This window comes from Telopea speciosissima, chromosome 7 (genome assembly GCF_018873765.1).
Source record: "Telopea speciosissima isolate NSW1024214 ecotype Mountain lineage chromosome 7, Tspe_v1, whole genome shotgun sequence".
Taxonomy (NCBI): Eukaryota; Viridiplantae; Streptophyta; class Magnoliopsida; order Proteales; family Proteaceae; genus Telopea; species Telopea speciosissima.
The window spans coordinates 2,312,183-2,333,412 of NC_057922.1; the positions used below are offsets into that span (position 1 = coordinate 2,312,183).

At 38.7% G+C, this 21,230-nt stretch overlaps 1 protein-coding gene across 1 annotated transcript; it reads right to left on the minus strand.

Moving 5' to 3' along the window:
* Nucleotides 1-635: 635 nt before the first annotated feature.
* LOC122669683 (F-box protein At1g78280-like) lies at nucleotides 636-20,755 on the minus strand. The gene is made up of 16 exons (XM_043866513.1): nucleotides 20,516-20,755; nucleotides 18,285-18,395; nucleotides 18,041-18,096; nucleotides 17,699-17,841; nucleotides 17,212-17,409; nucleotides 16,937-17,136; nucleotides 13,743-13,842; nucleotides 12,975-13,565; nucleotides 12,175-12,297; nucleotides 10,774-10,854; nucleotides 10,355-10,686; nucleotides 9,972-10,226; nucleotides 2,142-2,226; nucleotides 1,836-2,049; nucleotides 1,344-1,512; nucleotides 636-1,071 (listed from the first exon to the last, which is right to left on the minus strand). The coding sequence occupies exons 1-16, from the start codon at nucleotides 20,662-20,664 to the stop codon at nucleotides 933-935; spliced, it is 2,946 nt and encodes a 981-aa protein (XP_043722448.1). The 5' UTR covers nucleotides 20,665-20,755; the 3' UTR covers nucleotides 636-932.
* Between the last annotated feature and the right edge of the window lie 475 nt (nucleotides 20,756-21,230).

Genomic DNA, 21,230 nt, shown 5'->3' on the forward strand with positions numbered 1-21,230 from the left:
TTCTTCTCTAGTTTCTCACCTCAGAACGCATTCTAGCCCCTGAATCTATTCCAAGAATGCATATAACACAGCCAAAGTCATCAAATCCTTTGGTCCAATGTGAAGTTATTACTGGAATGCAGCCATGCAAAATCAAAAAATTGTGGACAGTATGCCCATCAAATACTAGCAGAAATATGTGAAACCTGCGGTGCAAATACAAGGACTACATTTAATGTTGAAAATGATCTGTGCATATGTTTTACGTTGGAACAAATGGATCCTAGTTGACCTGCTGCAGAGTTCATTTTACTTTTTGAGAACATAATGCCCTTATTTCTCTTCTGCTACTCAAGAACCCTAAGGGGATTTCTTCTTCTAGGGTTGTTCTATCATAATGCTCCCTCCATTTATATCAGAACTATAATGAATCTACAGTTTTATTATTGTTGTTTGTTGATAGGCATTGTTGTGGCCTTTACCTAACAACTCGAGCTTTTGGGATATGCTCGATTGTAACAACTAACAATTATGGTGGAAAGAAACAAAACTATCAAAGGGTGACTCAGGAAGTCAACTTTAAAACTGATACCCCCTTGGCCTCCCAAAACAAATACAATTCCAATACACTACCTGTAAAAGAAAACATTTGTTCCGAGGGCTACTAACACACATAATACATAATAAGATAAAACAAAAAAATGGACTCAAAATTTCACCAGTTAAGACTTCCTCTAGCTGATCCAAATGATAAATAGGGGTCGAGCAAAATTAGAAATTCTGTAACATACATAAGGCACTTAAAGTAGCAATGGAAAACCACTTCTGTCAATTGCAACATATTTAACAGATGCTAGCTGTTGAACAGGGACTTTTCGTTGATAGGCAGCGGTTCTTGAGGGACTTTCCGTTGATAGCTGGCTGAGGTTCTTGCAGGAATGTGAGGAGCAGTACTAACAGAAAATTTCATATTTGTTCAAATCGCCCCAGACAGCCTCTTCAACCTCTTCCCATGACTTTGCAGACCTCAGTTCCTTCCATAGGCTAAAGATAGCTCCCAATATATTCTCCTCATGCAAGATACAATAGCACCTGCAAAGATACAAAATAGCAAAACTCACTCAAAACCCAAAAATCACTCTTGCTTTCTTGATTAGTAACACCACAAATACCAAACAGAAAGACTTCTTTTTAAATCATGGTGTCACTGTAGTAGAGCTTTTTCTTTTAACCCTTTTCTCAGTGGGTATGGATTGAGAAAATAATGCAACAATAACTCCTCTTTTTTTTTTTTCTTGGGGGGGGGGGGGGGGCTGAGACAGTAGGCTGAAGCATATGCTAAAATAACATTTTTGTTGACTTACATGGCATGGTATGAGAGTTGTCTAAACTTAGAATGACTTTCTACTGGTTCATACTGTGATCTTCTTCTCACGAATGGAAGTCTGTAACTTTCTAGAAACCGCTTAAGTAGAGATGAATTTCCTCGGAAGACATCTAGATGTATTGGAATCAAATCGAAAAGTGGATCACCTGTGGGAAAAACTCGAAAGCAAATAAGTTAAGTCGACACATCTCAAGACAGTCAGATACCAGTGCATGGAAAAGACAGTGGTTAAGCAGCTTTTACGAAAGAGACACACAGGCATGTTAACATGTCTCTTTTAATGTGTCAAAACATGTTAAAATGTCTCTGTTAATGTGTCAACACACACAATCCATAGCACATGGGACATAAGAAAAGGGGGAAATTTCTTAGAACCCATAGATAAAATTCATACACCATAAACATCAGGAAGAGGAGGGGGTTGATTTATATAACACTATAAACCATAGATAATTGCATAAGAATTCACCTATAGACAGATCACTAAAGTCAAGAATGTGGCTGGGGCGCCAATTTCTCTGCTCTGTATTGCCACTACTGTAGTCCATGGACATATTAGCATCTGGCACATTCTCATTCGAGCAAGAACTAAGAAAACTTGGTTCCATGTGAATATTGTCTTCCATAATATCCATGTGTATCCAGGTAGGAGACTTTTGAACATTGTATAGGCCATTTTCATCCTAAAGTCATATGAATATCAGAAGTTAGAAATCAGAAGAGGAGCATGGGACCACATATTTATGAAGAGTTCGAAATAAATATATAAGAAGACCTTGGACAAATTTAGCAACACTGCAAAATCTTCTGGAAGGTACTCTTCTACTTTGTCTATCAGGCTGCTTGGTATTGGATCCCCCCTGCGAATTACAACAGATGCACGTCAAAGTACTTTAATATCTTTTTAAGAATTATGACTTCCAAAGTTCCAATTTATATACAGTAAATTGTCACACCAGGTTTACCACCATTAGTTATTGTAAATGCAAATAAAAAGAGCATAAGCTCTAGATTGACGAGTTCAGTTCAACAGAGAAACCTGACTGAAAACACCCAAAAAAATGTAGGTCAACAATGATCTCCACTAAAAAGGGGGGGGGAGAAAAGGTTAAAAATGCTGATAAAGCAAGATTTTAACCACAATCTTTAAGTTGCCATTAGCAGTCTGGAAATTTTTGTACATGAACAAAATGAAATTAGAACAAATAATATTAAACATTTTGAAAACACTAGAGATTGAAAGGAGGCTATGACATAGTGGTATTTTATCAAAACATAAAATATTCAATGTAAACACATGCATGAATTGATGTAATAAATGCAACTCAACGCAAGCAAGCCTTATAAGGTGTTTCTTTCTGAGTAACTTGGTTCAAATAATCTCTTACAAGAAAATTTTCAGGCATCTGAACTCTAAAGTAAATCAAAATCTTATAAGGGATTTAATAATGGATAATTTTGTTATGTGTTGATACACATTGTTGTGGCTGTTGTGTGTTAATATACATTGTTGTGACCCTCACTTAACAGCTCAAGCTTTTGGGATAAGCGGTTGTGTTAACAAAACAGGAATTTCGTGAATGGCTTGAATGATCAATGAGATCAGTCAAGTTCTCTATTTATAATAATAATAATAAAAGAGATTACAAAGGAAAACACTGTTCACGAAACTAGCCACAACACTGTTCACATGAACAGTGTCACAGCCCAAAATACAATCCTACCCTTGTTCAAAAGTACATAAATAAAGCATAAATAAAAAACCAAAAATACCCTTATAATATCGGGTAACACATCTCAACACTCCCCCTCAAGTTGGGGCATAGATATCACACATGCCCAACTTGACTAGACTAGGATAAAACAACTTCCCACTCAACCCTTTGGTGAAGACATCAGCCAGTTGATCTCCAGACTTCACAAAAGGAATACAAATCTGCCCACTCTCTAACTTCTCCTTGATGAAGTGTCTGTCAATCTCCACATGTTTGGTACGGTCATGCTGCACTGGATTGTGGGCAATGCTAATTGCTGCTTTGTTGTCACAGTACAACATCATTGGAAGATAAACAGAACCACGGATATCAAGGAGTAAACTCTTAAGCCACAGTAACTCACATATGCCCTGAGCCATAGCACGGAATTCAGCTTTAGCACTAGATCTTGCCACAACATTTTGCTTTTTACTCCGCCATGTGACTAGATTTCCTCCAACAAAAGTACAATAGCCGGAGGTAGATTTCCTGTCAGGGTTACCACCCCAGTCAGCATCTGTGTAAGCCTCAATGCGAAGATGGTCATGAGGAGACAAAAGGATCCCCTTTCCTGGAGTTGACTTCAGGTAATGGAGAATATGAAGAACAGTAGCCATGTGATTGGAATAAGGATCATGCATGAACTGGCTCACAAGACTCACAACAATGGCAATATCTGGTCTGGTGTGGGAGAGATAAATCAGCTTGCCCACCAATCGTTGATATCTGCCCTTATCAACAGGTTCACCATCCTTCTCTTGCAGACGGGTAGTAGCTTCCAAGGGAGTGTCACAAGGATAACAACCAAGCAAACCAGTCTCTGATAGTAAATCTAGAACATACTTCCTCTGGGAGAGAAAGATGCCTTTTGGAGAACGGGCAACTTCAATCCCAAGAAAATATCTTAGCTGTCCTAGATCTTTTATGTCAAATTCCCGTCCCAAGAAAACCTTCAGGTGAGAAACTTCATCTGTATAATTACCAGTCACAACTATGTCATCAACATAAACTATGAGAAGAGTGACCTTTTCTCCCTTTCGCTTGATGAACAGAGTGTGATCAGCATGACTCTGTTTGTATCCACAGGAGACCATGGCTTTATGAAACCTACCAAACCATGCCCGTGGAGATTGCTTTAACCCATAGAGTTCCCTTTTGAGCCTACAAACTTTCCCATGGGTCTTGTCAGAGGAAAAACCCGGAGGAACATCCATATAAACCTCCTCTTCTAACTCCCCATGAAGAAATGCATTTTTTACATCCAACTGTTGTAGGTCCCAGCCAAAGTTGACAGCACAAGACAGTAAGACCCGGACAGTGTTCAACTTCGCAACAGGAGCAAATGTCTCCTGGTAGTCGATCCCATAAGTCTGAGTGAAGCCTCTGGCCACAAGCCTGGCTTTATATCTATCCATTGTTCCATCTGGCTTCTGCTTGACAACAAATACCCATTTGCACCCGACTGGTTTCTTACCCGAAGGAAGAATAACTAGCTCCCATGTCTCATTTTTAAATAAGGCCATCATTTCTTCCATCATGGCTGCTTTCCACTTTGGATCTGCAATCGCTTCCTGCCATTTCTGAGGAATAGAAACAGAGGAAAGAGAAGAAACAAATGCACGATAGGAAGGAGATAAAGCATCATAGGAAACAACATTGGAGATGGGGTGTTGGGTGCATGACCTAACGCCTTTACGAATAGCGATAGGTAAGTCAAGGGAAGGATCCTTACCAGATGATGTAGTAGGGTCTGGATCTGGATCAAGTGCAGACGATTGTGGAGGTGGTATGGTGGTGGTGGTAGTCTCAACTTGTCCTGTGCGCTCCCGGGTATATACCTTATCAACAGGGATTTGATTGACCGGTCTACGCTCTCCCCAAATAGGAGCCACTATACGAGCTGAAGTTACAGAGGGCTCCCCCTGAATAGAAGCCGGAAGAATAGCAGACACATCTTCAAAACCCTGATCCTGCTCTCCCTGAAGAGGTGTCTGGGAATAATATGACAATGACTCATGGAAGACAATATCCATGGAGTCAAAAGTACAACGAGAAGGTGGATGGTAACACTTGTATCCTTTCTGGGTCGCAAAATAGCCAAGAAAAATACACCGAATGCTCCGTGGATCAAATTTCCCATGAGGATGATGATTGCGGACATAGCAAACACAACCAAAAACTTTGGGGGGAACCACAAAGGAGGAGGAACCCTGGAGGAGATCAACGGGGGAACGACCATCAAGGACACGGGTAGGCACACGGTTGATAAGATAAGCAGCGGTAAGAATGGCATCACCCCAGTAGTGAGAAGGAACCTGCCGTGCAAACATAATGGCCCGGGCTACCTCAAGGAGATGTCTATTTTTCCTTTCAGCAACCCCATTTTGGGCAGGTGTGTCAACACAGCTGGTCTGATGGACAATACCATGTGCAGCTAAATAAAGTTGGAACTGACCCTCCATGTACTCTCTGCCATTATCATTGCGTAAAATGTGCAAGGTGGCATTGAATTGGGTTTGAACCATACGATGAAATAACTGAAAACAATGGAAGACCTCACTTTTATAGCTCATCATGTACACCCAAATGGCACGAGTATAACAATCAATAAACGAGACAAACCATCGATGACCAGAAAGGGAAGTACAACGGGCAGGGCCCCACACATCAGAATGAACCAAAGCAAAAGGAAACTCACTTCTTTTATTTAATGAAGAATAACTGGAACGAGTTTGTTTGGCCAAAACACAAGCCTCACATAAAAACTCATTCCTATTATAATGCTTAATCAAGCTCGGAAACAAAAGAGACAAAATACTAAGGGATGGATGACCAAGTCGGCAGTGCCAGAGGTGAATGTCAGGGGACGAGGTGGACTGTAAATGATGAGTTGTAGAGGAGACCAAATGCAAAGTAGAAGGCTGACCCGGGTCAAATAAGTAGAGACCACCCTGCATCTTACCACCCCCAATCGTGCGCCCCGTCTCCAGATCCTGTATGACACAATGAGAAGGGAAAAAAGTCAGTTTGCAGTTCAGATCTCTAGTTAGACTACTAATAGAGAGAAGGTTGGTAGAAAAGGACGGAACATGCAAAACAGATTTTAATGAAAGGGTAGGTGAGCAATGTATGGAACCCTTCCCATTAATAGGAGAAAGGGAACCATTAGCTACTCGAACACTGTCTTTGCCAGAAGATGGAGAATAAAGATGAAATACATGGGAGGAGCCAGTCATGTGGTCGGTGGCACCAGAATCTATAATCCAAGGACTGGATACAGCCGATGCACACAGACTACTAACTGGAGTACTTGAGGCAAAATTAGAACTAGGAGGGGCAGCAGGTGTAGATGTCGTAGTGGAGGCAGTGGAAGAGGCTTGTAGCATGCGACGAAAAGCTAGGAGCTCATCCTGAGTAAGCCCAATTTCAGATGAAGGGGCAGCAGCAGCAGTAGTAGGAGAATCAGCCATATGAGCCTTGGGCTTAAACTTCCCACGGCTTTTCTTTTCCTCAAAATCAGCAGGCTTCCCATGGAGCTTCCAGCATTCAGCCTTAATATGATAAAGCCTGTTGCAGTGTTCACACTTGACAGGACCTTTAGGGACAACAGTACCACCATCAGTAGTCGTAAGAGAGGAGTACTGGAAGCAACTTGCAAGGCAAAGCGATCAACAGTAGAGGAATGCAGCATAGCAGCCCGACGAGATTCCTCATTATGAACCAAGGCAAAGGCCTGCTCTAAGGATGGAAAAGGGGACTGCCCAAGTACTTGCACCCGAATAGGATCAAACTCCATATTTAGTCCAGCCAAAAAATCATAGACACGTATTTTGTCAACGTGTTTGCGATAGGCAGCCAGATCAATAGCAGCAGAGGGTTGATAGTCGGAGTAATGATCCAATTGCTGCCACATGTTCTTGAGGGCAGCATAGTATTTGGAGACAGAGAGCTCCTGTTGGGTAGTGGCATTAGCCTTCTTTCTAATCTCATAGACCTGTACATCATTCCCCGTGCGACCATAAGTCTCTTTGGCACCATTCCAGATAGTATGAGTAGTGTCCAATAGAAGAAAATTGTCTGAGATATCCCCTTGCATAGAATGGATCAAGTAGGACATCACCATCGCATCATTCGATAACCACTTGTTGAGCTGAGAACCCTCTTCCACTGGTTTAGTTGTTGTCCCAAGAAGATGGCCAGTAAGGCCACGGCCGCGCTCTTGTCAAATAGGTAGACCGAGACCACTTCAGATAGTTAGAGCCATCAAGTTTGATTGGGGCAGCAAGGGGAAGAAAATCAGTCCAGGGCTGGCCATCAATGCCAGAAGAGGCCGAAGAAGAATCTGAACCAGTCATTGCAATAGGTAACCAATCTTCAATGAAGCAGCAAACAGCCAAAAAATATCCAAAAAAAATTCTGGAATTGACCCCCAATAGAAAAGGGTTGTATAACCAATCTTCAATGAAGCAGCAAACAGCCAAAAAATATCCAAAAAAATTCTGGAATCGACCCCCAATAGAAAAAGGCTGTATTGGAGCAAAAAATCTCGGATATGTAGGCTGGGAATGATGTCGAATGAAGGCAGCAAGGGTGCCAATCAGATGTAGTAGGAACCAGCAGCCCAACCCCAAGATCAATTAATGTCAAGGTTTTGAAAAAAACCCTGAGAAGAGAGATCGATAAGGGGCTGGGGTCTTCAACCAATCTGATGAAGTAAATAGGGGCTGAGAACAATATCAAATAAAGATCCCACAATAGAAGATGCAGCCGAAATAGATGTAGAGGCCTGATCTCCAAAAAAAATAGGAATCTTCAAATCGCAGACAGTGCTTCAGCTCCACTCGATCCAAAAAAGAGGCATAAAAAAGGAGGTATATTGGGGCAGCAGCTAGAACATTACGATCACCTCAGTAGTGCTGCCCTAATGGGAGAAGAAGAACCAAAAGAAAGGAAGAAAGAAGAAGGGAAGAAGCTCGATGGAGGGAAGGAGAAAAAAATCGAAGGGAGGGAGGTGGGTTTTGAAAACCTAGATCAGAGTGTATTTGGCTCTGATGCCATGTTAACAAAACAGGAATTTCGTGAATGGCTTGAATGATCAATGAGATCAGTCAAGCTCTCTATTTATAATAATAATAATAATAAAAGACATTACAAAGGGAAACACTATTCACGAGACTGTTCATGTGAACAGTGTCACAGCTCAAAATACAATCCTACCCTTGTTCAAAAGTACATAAATAAATCATAAATAAAAAACCAAAAATACCCTTATAATATCGGGTAACACATCTCAACAGGTTGTAACATGTTATCAGAGCCAGGAGGTTGGGTGTTCGCTCACTAGTAAGTGCAAGGGGTTTGTTTTATGTTTTTATTGTGTCCCTACATGTTGTGCCCCCTTGGTGCCACATGATGGTGTCACGTGCAAAGCGAGTGTGAGGAGGGAGGCTACACGTGCCACGGGCATCTAGTTTTTGGGATAAGCGGCTGTAACAGATTACATTAAAATCCAACTGCACAAAAGGGCCAATTGTCCATGAATGGATGGGAGACATATGCAGTCCCACTGATGTAGATCAAAAGAAGGATCTTCTATGGTGGGCTTAAGGGAGAGAATAAGAGAAGAACAAATAGAAGATAAGGAGCTGTTCTGGGGCTGTGAACAGTACCCATGAATGATAATTTAGAAGAAAAAGAGAGAGAGGAGAGAAGAGAGAGAGAAAGCAGAGGAAAACCCCAAATCATGGGGGAAAGAGAAGGAATATACGAGGCAACAACCTCACCAACCAAGATAAACTAATTCATTCCATTAATCAAAACCATGGGGGCTCTTAGCCTTTACAATATATTTATAGAAGTAAAAAAAGACAGTTTAATTTAAACTAAAACACCTCCATACACAATATGCAAGCCATGTAGGAGTGTCCTAAACACATTCAACTATTTGAGTAATAATTAAAACAAACTCTTATCTAGTCCGGAAATTAAATCCCTATTTTCCAGCCTACTATATTATAATAACAAAGAAAAGATTAAGACCAAAACAAAAAGGGAACTTCCTACATACATGGGGGAAGCTTCATAATCACTCAACAACTTACTGAACTTATCCTAATAGCTGAATAATACATAAAAAAAAATAAAATAAAATAAAAAAGTCCTGAATCATCCCACGATTAGGCTAGATAAGGTTGGTTCAATGAACCTGGTCACCCAATTATTTTGAACCAAAAGTTCAGATCTAGACCAAGCCAGTCCTGCATTACCCACCTTGACCAAAAGATCAAGTAGTTCAAAGAAGTAATCCGAACAGATTATTGTACCCACCCAATCCATGGACTCTCCTAGATCACCTTCTGAAAGATCCAAAAGAATGGATTTTTATAGGAAATTGATCCAGTTGGTTTTCCTGAAATCTATATGGGATACATATAGGGGTGTAAATGAATAGCCGAAATCCGTTTCTGTACCTGTGTCCGTATCCGTTTAGCACTATCCGAATCCGTCCGAAAGCTAAACGGATAGGCTATAGCTATCCGAAAAGCTATATTTACATGTAAACGGATAAAATATCTGATCCGTATCCGTGTTCATATCCGTTTAGCACTATCCGAATCCGTCTGATAACTAATCGGATGCGGATGCGGATATAGCACTATCCGAGCCGAATCCGATCCGTTTACAGCCCTAGATACATAGAATAGTCCTGACCAGCAACTGTGCTTTTTCCCCAATAATAATTAATAATTACTATCAATAAAGCTCACATAGATTTACCATTACAGAACCACTGTAGGAATGTAATAACAATTGAAGATCAACAAAATTTTATGTGATGAAATAAGACATACCATCTAGCTAAGTGGTTTGAGACATCCTTCTTCTTCCTAGTGAGAGTTTTTATAAAAAGACCCCATTCTGGTGGAACATTGTAGTGCTTAGCAACCACCAAAATAGAATTCACTGAAGGCAAATCCATCTCCTTTTCGTTGTCTGAATAAGTGGAATCAGACAAAGATGGCAAGGGCAAAAGATGAAGTATACGCAGTTGCTCTCCTAAAAATGAAGCCAGATTTAGGACATCATCCCATGATAGAGCATCTCTTCTGCAAACATATAGAACCAATATCAAGGCCCGAGTTACTGGAATCAGCTATGTTACTTCTGGCATAACCAAAAGGTGAAATGGTGACCTTCCTCTATTTGGAATGTAAATAAAGCTATAATAACTTACAAATGAGAAAATATATCCCCGACACATCTTTTAGTTATTATATATGGCCATATCTTTGTGCATCCAACAGAATTGTCCGATTCATGATTTAGAAAACCAGCTTTTCTGTATTCAAATTGTTGCTTGCTCCATACACCAAAAGGAAAACCATCTACTGAATACTTCCCTGGAACCAAATTACACTTGGAAATTCCATCTGGAACTCCTTGTCCATCCCACGGTACAATTGTATAAGATCCATTTTCATAGAAGAGGATTCCACTAGCCAAAATATCAGGAATGTGATCGTTTAGAGAGCAGTTGACTTTATGAAGTAGACTATAGAACTCAAGCTGCAAGCACACAATAAAGAATTGTAGAAACAAATGGAAAATAAAAATATAATGAAAAATAAGGCTTCATAAAATGAAAAAAAATACCTCAGTGCCCAAACCATGGATAGAAGATTCCAACCCTCCTTCAACGTAAATCTTAATTACATAGTCATCAATGAGAAAAACCTGTTGCAATAGAAATTAGATAGGGTACTACACTTTTAAACAAACATAGGATCTATTTCAAAAACCATGGTTCATTTGCTTAGCCACAAAAATTATTGAAGATTTCAACATATTACACATGAGAATAAATGTTTTCATACGGACAGTGTGAAATGGTGCTCCCACGCAAAGAGTTTTATCTACTAGAGGACTGACGGTCTAGTCATTTTGATGGTTCAATAGAAAGGGAATCCCCTTGATGGATCAAAAGTCAAATTTGGTCGCCTTTCTCAACCATATGACCCATATGGCCCACCATGGATCTTTTCTTGTGTTTTTTTTTTTTTTTTTTGACAGTTCCTGCTCTTTGAACAATATCAAACAGAACTGAATTTCTCGGACAAATTTTAAAGCATTATATTGACATGTAGAGATATTAGATTAGTGTGAAAAATAACCCCTGAATAGATGATGACATGAACAAAATATCTACAAACTTTGGGCCCCAATAAATGTTACCATGTGGCAGAAAAATTATGTAGTTTCTTCAATTAAAAATGCCATACCCAGACTAGTTGCTTTAACTTGAGCAAGTCATGAACAGAGTTATACTACCCAAGCTTTAATGCACTTCAAAACAAATATCAGGCAGGTTAACACATTCAAAGTGTGATTCATTTGAAAGTTACATTTTCTGATGTTATTAAAAAAATAATAATTAGAGCTAACTAATTATATAGTAAAATAAATATACTTACTATGCAAGTGAAATATGGTAAGTTCTATGTAATTATATACTTATTCTAATATTTTCATAAAACCAGAAATTTTTATGCAACTCTGAAATTTCTAATGTAAAATGCTTTACAAAATTCCCTTAGACCCAATTTTCTCCATAAACAAAACTATTCCAGCATTCACTTCATTCCACCATGGATTCATCAATTTTGTCATTATAATCTTGAACTTATTTAGGTTCGTGGTAAAGAAAATGATCATGCCATTTAACTCCCGTTTTCTGTCACAAAGATTTTTCAACTAATAAAATAATCTTGCAGCATATCCAAAAAAGATCTAAAAAAAGTAACAGAAACCAGAACTTCATAATTGAACTTAGACAAGGCCTAGAGTGTCATAAACTGCTTTAATATGTCCCCTATTTGAATGGATATCCTTGGTGTCATTATCAATATACCTCCCAAATGGTTGAATGACATAACATATCCAAAAAGAAAAAAATGGAAGTATCAATTCCTCCAAACAACGAAAACACCAGGTCACTTGCCTACTGAGCATTCAGAATAATAAGACCATTATATTTATGAGCAGGGACTCACTTACGGGATTGCTACCTGTGCCAGCTGGAAGCCTATCATCATCCGACGGAGCAGACAAATTATGGAAAGCACAAATTTCTGCCATGCATGATGACCATTTGTCTGCATTCATTGCTAGACAAGCTCCCTAAGGTGGTTCAAAAGATGCAATGATTATATTATAGATGTAAAAGAGATAGTCATGAAGTGAAATCATGAAACCAATACAGCATCTGTAAATCCAGTCCCCCCCCCCTCCACTTCTATGTTTTGGATACTCTTCCATGGTCAGGTTCATAGAATAAAGCATTGAGAACCATTTGTCGAAATCTAATATACACATGATATTCATGCGAGACATCACAGGAAGTGGGGTGTGTGTAGGTGGGTGGAAGGGGTTGCAGGCTTCGGGATAGGGCCACCAGTGAAAGGTCCCAGCCTAGAGATGATGTGGATTGTGGACTTTGGGGAGGCAAATCCAATCAACCATATGATCTTACAGCGGCTTTCCTGAAACAGATGCCATTTGCTTCCAACCAGTCAAGGGAATGACACAGATCATATGTTTCGGATTATCACAATTGGCCAAGTCTTGGCTAAGGAGATCTCCAAAGCCCATTTAATGGTTGATCGTTCTGGCCCATCCATTTATCATAATGCTGTTGGTCAGTGGTCATTAATCTATAGGGTCAACATAATAGCTACCATAAGATTACTATCCATATCATATTGCCAACTTGACCTGATTTAATAAAACAGAAATTGGCTAAAACCCAACGACTTGAGGAGGAAAAATATTCTTTAATGGAAAAGACGAAAAATCACCTTCCATACTAACTCTCTCATCCCTGGCTTTCCAACCCAAAGCTTGTGTAGCCATTCTCTCATTTCTCTTTGACCTATGCAGTTGCCTGGACTCCAGAGGGAGTTGTAGTGGTCTCTTTCTTCCTCTAGAAACATGGATAAGAAATTTATATCATAAGAGAAAACTTGATTTTGTAAATTACTGTAACCTTTCGAGAAACCATTTGTAGCTTTTTCATCATGGTCATGAACACATGGGTCCTCCCCAGCTTCAGAAACTCTGAGTCGCTTCTTTTTCCTTGTGATTTCTGAGTGGTTCAACTGTTCTTCATCACGGAAAGTACTCCCTTTGGAATTTCTGAAAGCGCTTTCATCAACAGCAAGTAATCCAGCACGGCAAACTCCTTTATGACGATAACCAGGAGCCATATCCAGACATACATATTCAAAGTTATTTGAATTTACAAAATTCTGGGTGACAGCAATAGTGGTTTCCAGATTGAGAACACAGTGCCACCACCCACTTGGGACAAATATTGTTTCACCAGGTAGCTGAGTGCACTCTATTGGCTTGTCTTCATCCGCAAGCAGGGGATAAATATCAAGCCACCACTGCGATCACAAAAAAAAAAAAAGCAGGCGAGGACTTGACAACTTGCATAAACAAATGATCTATCACAGCAAGAGGTAAAGAACCAAAGTTACACAAACAAGAAAGGGGGTGGGTGTAGGGGAAATGATAGTTCTGATGGATCATGGATGATCATATCAACTGCTAAATTCTAGTACCTGCAGAGATGATGGAGTCTCAACATTTACATCACCATCTTCTTCATTTACATCTACTATGACCCCAAGTGGCACTCTACCTGGAGGGTACAATGCCCACCTAAACATCATTGAAATACTACCTGTTAGATATTGGCTATTTCAAACAAGAAGCAGACCACTGAGAAAGTAGACCGATTGCTTAAGAGAAGGATAATAAGCTTCCAAATAAAGACTTAAGGCCATAAGGGTAGAAATCGAAGCCACCAAAGTGTACAGATGCATAAAGATGGAAGAGAATACAGGTGCATCCTAATGTCTGAGCGTTGAATGGAGAAAATTTTGAATTAGCTTCTTAAACTGGCCATTATACCAAGTAGGAGACACAGGAAGAAACCATGGGAAGTGCTAGTTTAAATTTAAATGCTTGGACAGCAAAGCAGTTCCAAGAAGCATCTATGCGTATCATAGTGTAAGAAATAACAGATTACCAGCATCCATGAATAATTATCCATCAACAAACTGTTTTATGCACCAAACCTCCAAGGTCATTTCCCAAAGCTTTCATAAGCTTCGAATAGCAAAACTACAACCCAAAACCATGCACCCACTAACTTCTGCATATTTGATCCTATTCCCTCAAATGGTGCTTTTCAAAATCCTCCATCCCATTCCAATAACAAGTCTCCCTATATATTCACTATAAGAGACCAGAACAAGAACAAAGGAAATAAAATAAGTAGGATGAGAAACCTAAGAGTGCACTCTTGAAGAAAGTCAATATACCTCCTTTTGGTATAAAATTTTCACTGGTAAAGTCTACCCTAGAAATGTTCAACCACCAGGATACATAGACCAAAATAATTTGAAGTAATAACAAGCTCCTAGAATTGCAAAGTACAATGGTCTATGTTGCATCCTAAGTCACTTGCAAATTGTTTATATTCTACACCTATCTTACAGCAAAGTGTTTTGAGAGATTGAACCCATGGACCCAATACAGCCCTGAAACCCTTAAAATGAATCTCAACAATTGCATGCCACTAATTGGTCTTGTACTCTTGTGCAAGAAGTGAAAACTGTTAGCCAATTATGGACGGGATACGAATGAACAGAGGTTTCCAAAGAAAAACAACAGCCTCCACAACCTGGGTGATTGATTTGAAAATTTAAGGTGAAATTATGGCCTTTGTTTTTTTTATAATGTTTCAAAGGAAGCTTTCTCTCATTATGAACAAGAGGCAATAACTTTTACCATATATCAGCCTCTCTTGCACAAAAAATTACAAAAATACTTAGTCAACGATCAAAGAGTGACCTTTGACCAGAAATCTAGGGCATGTTAAGTCTTTAAAACCTACACAAAGACTAATAAAATGATGAAATACAACTGTCCGATCTCCATCAAAATTTAGTAAGTGCATAGATAAACTAGTGAGCTTCTTCCTAAATTTTAGGACAAGTAAAAAGCTGTGCCTTCTATCTAATTGGCTAGGGAGCTGTTCATAGGATTTGTGATTGACTCTCCACATGACTTCTTCCTCTCCAATTGTCTTTCTTTCTTCTTAAAGTTCCTTGATTTAAAAGCTTATTTCCACTTTGAATCAGTTCTGCTTTGAAAGACCTTCCAAAATGTCTCCTTTAGCTACTTTTAAAGTGAGCCTGCACAAAGCTTCTACTTAAATGACTGACACAAATGGAGGTGAGGGATCGTTGAAGGCCCATGGCCACAGTCTCACTTCAACAGCGAGCTCTGAGCTTCTGATGCGTGCACGGTAGAGAAGGGAGATAAAATAGAAAAGAAAAGATAAAATAAGGAGAAAAGAGATAAAATAGGAAAAGTTGGCCTTACAAACGAAGCATGGCGTCTTTGGCTTATTAGGAGGTAGCCGACCTCTTCTCAAGATAATCTCAAGAGAGATAAATTTGGATTTTTCATTCTTCCTTTCCTTCTATCTTTCACCTAATAAATAGGGGTCTACAAACCAACAACTTCACAATCCACATATCCCAGTTATCGTAACCGATAATAACTCCTAATAACTTCCCCACTAATGGATAATAACTACAAATTAATTATAACTCCATACGAACGACTAACTCTTAGTTACCGTAACACCTTCAGCTTCCTTTATTAGCAGTTTAGCACCACAGTTTGGATATCAAGGTCAGATATATTTCTATTCGTATGAACTTGCTAAGTTTAGGATGGACAATATTTTATCTTCATTGGAAATCTAAGAATTCTATGTCACTCTTATTCTAATCTATATGCCTGTTTTGCTCTTTTTCATATTCCTCTCCTCTACACTCTTCTCCCTGGCAATAAAATCCCTGACATTAAATATAAAAAAAAATGGAGGAACAGGTTCTCTCCAATAAGGCGATCTTCTAAAGCCTCCAAAAATGATAGCCAAATTAAACTGAACCTTCAAACCACGATATATCTTTTAACTTCGTTTTGGACCAAGTGAAAAGATGTCATTTATGGGGTCTCTCTCTTTTGAGCCATTTGTCTCATTTGTATAGCTTCCACTCCCATAGATAGTTTGTTTACAAAGAAGTTGAGTATATAAAATTTTATATCATTGGCGAAATTAGCCTAAATAGAAATTTTAATTTCCAAAATTTAACCTATTATAAAAGGAAAATGGACTTGCACCCACACACAAGAGGGCTATCACCATAAGGGAGATTTTTATCACAACAGAAGGGATGAAGCAACAAGCAAAGGAAGCACGAAGAGAAGACAATCATCTCACCCAATAAAGAGCAAATGCAAGCCAGGTCATTTGTTCTAGATTCTTTTTTTTTTTGGTGGGGGGGGGAGGGGGGAGGGGTGCTTCAAAATTCTCAACTTTCAACAAAGCCTTTTTTGGCTATTTAGAGGGGAAGGGAAAACAGAAAATTTCTGTCATTCCCTTTCTATGGTAAGAATTAATTAACCTAAGGTTTTATGCAGCTTTGCAACAACTGCTTGCATTTTTGTACATGCGATTCAATTCTCCCATTCAAAGATATACAATCTCATCATTCATCAGATAAATACATGCAAATACCTGAGAAGATATAACTAGAAGAAAGAAAGAATGTTGTTACCAATCAACTATATCCTTTGTTACTATGCTATAAATTCTTTCTTTAATTGAAAGATGCAGATACAATAGAAAACAACTGTATTTGGTATACAGAATTACATACAGCAGCAAACTTACCTTTTCCGCCCATATAAAAGAGTATTCCAAGCACTGGTAAGGGCAGGATCGACATGCCAAGATGCACCAGACCTCTCTGGCCCAATAATTAACCATTGGAAAGGTGGTCGCTGATCTCTATCCAAGACATCAAAAAGGTCTTCTTGGAATAGATGAGGCACACTATAATCTTTCAACAAACCTGGTGCATCTTCCCCAAACTGTATTAAAAAAAATTAACAGTTATTTTAAAGAAGTTCCATAGTTCTATAAGATATCCACTTGCATAAGAGCACCTTATCATCAAAAATGTATAGAGGCTCCTCATCATGCTGAAGTTTCATGTACAAGACATAATCCTTGAATTTCATAGTGATTTTTTTAGAACTCCTCCGAGAAAGCCTGAATGCCGTATCTCCATAGTTCATAAATAATTGGTCAATTGTCCATGTTTTTCTTGCAGGCCATTTTTCAGCCAATCCAGTTATCAAAACCTGAAATTGAGCACAGGAAAGGTCACATGTGAAGAGAAACAAACATTTATTGCTGGAACTTCCAGTAATCAGCACAGACCTGTTCCATTTAAGAACATCTATATGACTGACAAACAAGCATGCAAAAGTAAGGAAAATAGAAAATACAAAAATAAGAAGAAAAACATCTGAGGCTGTTTGGCAGGTCGACGCCGAATGCACACAATGATGGGGTGGGTGGCGAGGAAGGAACACCTCAAAAGTACTTTCTTTAAAAAATCCAAAAAAAAAAAAAAGGAAAGAGCCTTACCGGTTTCTGTCCATCATACTCATGATGAAAATCCTCCAGAGAGAGGTTTTTCTTTCTATCAACATTTCCCTTGTCAAACAAGAATGCATCCAATGTGGTAAAACACCTGTAAAATCTTCTGTACAGGAATAAGGAGTAGAATCCTGTATAAGGTAAGAATATTAATGAGTTTTTTCAGGATAGTTAACAAAACAGTTGCACAATGAAGTATTAATGAAAGTTTCCAGGAATACAGTATTCTGACAGTCAGTTTAGAGAAGAGAAAACGACTCTAGGTTAAAAGGGAAACAAGATCTACAGCAGTAAATAGTCCAGTACAAAAACATGAGAACTATATATTACCATCAAATTTCAGTGTCTTTGTGGGAGGCCCTGCAAAATCATCCGGTACTTGAAGTCTGGCAAACAAGCAAACAGCTGTCAATTTGAACACTATAGGAAGTAGAAAGTAAAAAATACTAGATGATTTATGAGTTCCACTACAAGCAAATCCTCCAAAACATATTTCCTAAAAGAATAAGGCTTTAGTGAAAAATCAACAGAACTTCAAAATTCTGTTACATTTCGCAGAACCATCAATACATACTGGTGCAGTGTGGTCTTTTTCCAGGAACCTTTGTATTCAAGCTGTCCCTTAGCAGTTTTAAGACATTGGACCATCCACAGCGGTTCTTCATTGCATAGTATGTACATCACACTGCACATTTAAAAGAAAGAAATTAGAGAAAAATAGATCTAATACATTCAAACCTCTAAAAAAGGAAATGAAAAAGCTACAGTCAAGGTTTTATGTATCTGTATCTGCCAATACTATCCAATATGTATCATATCTAAAAGGTACTGATACGATACCTAAAAAAAAATATTGACTATAACAGGACGATACATAACAAGATATGGTTGATACCTATCAATACGTTTGATACATCTCTTTTAAACTACAGAGCACGATCCATGGCTGCAAAACCCTTACCAAGAGCTCCTGTAAAGCATTCTAATCTTTCTTTTTTTTGGGCAAAGTCAACTTGATTCCTTGCTTCTTCTGGAAAAAGTGGCTCTAGTAGTGTTGATTTCATTATCATTTGGGGATTAAACAGCTTGCAATCAAGGATCGAAACCAAATTTGCACAAAAACATTTATCAATCAAAACTTTAAATTTTTTGCTCAAATGTTGATTTTTGTGTTGTTTTTTGCAATGGATCATTATATTAGTTGAATACAACCTGAATGATTGCATTAAACTTTTTTTTTTGAGGCAATGATGTGTGCATCTAAACCCAAGTCTTCCCCAAACTGAAAATGACATCTTTATTAGTATTAGTACATGTAAGAAATCTCATCTTTTATACATAACCAATTGAATGAACTTGTCTCGTCATACTTGGTTCTCCTTTTTATACATAATATATTTTTTTTGGTAAGATACATAATATATTATACATATTACTTATTTGTAGTATTTTATGCTTCAAAACTGTATTCTGCCTGTATCCAAAGCATTTTCATATGTTTCTTGATCATTTACATGCGTGTCTTGCGTTTCTATGATACGATAGCATAAGATACGATACGTCTAAATCACCCTTCAGATACAATACCCAATACCAATGCTTTAAACCTTGGCTACAGTAAAGAAAAAGAATTATGTCCTATTAAGTAGACAAGAACTATTGACCATAGGGTGTGCCTGATCAAGAACTGTGTGGTGCTGATGTAGATGAATCTGTATTATATGGTGTACGGTAATGATCTAATTTTAGAGAGAGTAAATGTCGTGATATCTGGATCTTTCTAGGCGTGCTTTGTAGTTGGAATGCAACCAGGCAATCATGGAACAGGAAAGAGGACCAAGAAAAAGGAAGCTGGAAACAAGGTTTTCCTTGGTTCTAGTTATGTCCAGGCGGTTTTTCTGCAGACAACTAAGTTTGTTGACAAACAATAACCTGTTGGAAAAAGGTACATTGCTAGAGCAGCGTTATAATGAAACAAAATCTAAAGGGAAGACATATCAGCTCCCAGCAATAGAACTAAATGGATGTTAACTCTTGACTCTCACACCAGGTGCAGTAACCACCATAACCCCTCATGAAGCTAATAGCAATGCCTCCGAGCATATCTTGTGGCAGACAAGCAGCAATTAGAGTCAGCGGTAATGTAAGAGATAACCATATAACTTAAATAGTTATATTCTAGTTGTTTACCTCTGCCTGAATATCAATGGGGGGGGGTTGTAGAGGTGATAAGGATAGGATACAGTGACCCATGTCCAGCTCATCATTTTTATTAGTTGTTACGTTTGTTAACTAGTTATTTATTCTGTTATGTCCTCTTCTCAAAGTGTATTATATATATTGATTTGTTCATTAATAAAGTTGAGGATTACAATTCCTTACTTGGTATCAGAAGCCATAAACACTCAAACAAGTTTTTTTTCTCTGCGACTTTGTTAACTAGTTAATTACTCTGTCAAGTCCTCCTCTCAAAGTGTTGTATATATTGATTTGTTCATTAAAACAGTTCGATTACAATTCCTTACAAGAGGAACATGAACCCAAATCTAAGTAAGTCCAATCCGAACTACAGTACCTCTTGCACATATAGCTACTAACGAGAAAAAAAAAAAATGAGCGAGCATTAACGGAATTTCAGATACCAGACAGACCAATCGAAGATAATCCAACATAAAGTAAATTCGACTGAAATCATCCTGCAGCTAACGAATCGCAGAGGATTAAAAGAGACTTAATAATTAAGAATATGACAAGATTGTTCTAACCTAGATTTGTTTGAGAGAGAGAGAGGGAGAGAGGAAAGACCTGCTAACGCAAGAAAGGCGAGCGACGTCGCGAGGAGTGAAATTCTCCAGGATAGCACAAATGAGTTCATCAGGGAAAACTCGCAAGTCTCCCAGAGCAATTGGTCTACGATCTTTCACCTCCATCATCTGTGATTGAGTGACCTCCATTTTTGGTAATGTGTTTCTAAAGGTCTGAGCTCTGCTATAATTCTTCTGTTGGATTATCAAATACGAGATGAAATTATGAATGATTCAGCTTAACAGTTCCTCACTTATCTTGGGTTATCAAAATTGAATTTCTTTAGAATCCTGAATTCAGAACGACAGGTGTAAGAGAAAAGGGGGCGCCGCTGGCGCGGACGGCGGACAGCGGAAGACAGACGCAATCCCCCCGCGCGTGTGGCACCGTCGTTCAGGTGCGTGTAACAAACGTGTGAAAGATCTGACTACGATGCTGACTTGGAAGCGTGGCCCACATAATGTAAAGCTTTCCTTTGCGTACACCATGCATCTTCGTAGAAGCATAGACAAAGGATGAAAGGACAAGGGAAACCCTAGAAGTCTATAGGTATGTTTCAAGCCTGTAACCTTCGAAAACGGGTATGCTTCAGACAGACAAGGGTCATCTGATGGACATCCATCTATCACCATTGATGAAGCATCTGAAGCGGATCCATTAGTTAATTGAACGGCGTCAGATTCATGCATCAGAGTCAATGCTAGTCAATTTAAAG

Bases quoted from the DNA above. Each gene is read 5' to 3' on its own strand.
- LOC122669683 (XM_043866513.1), bottom strand. From the start codon at position 20,664: ATGGAGGTCACTCAATCACAGATGATGGAGGTGAAAGATCGTAGACCA. The intron at 13,843-16,936 runs GTAAGTTTGCTG...AATGATGTTTAG, and splicing joins CTTTTATATGGGCGGAAAAG to GTGGGCATTGTACCCTCCAG. The intron at 1,513-1,835 runs GTGAATTCTTAT...TTTTTCCCACAG, and splicing joins CTTTAGTGATCTGTCTATAG to GTGATCCACTTTTCGATTTG.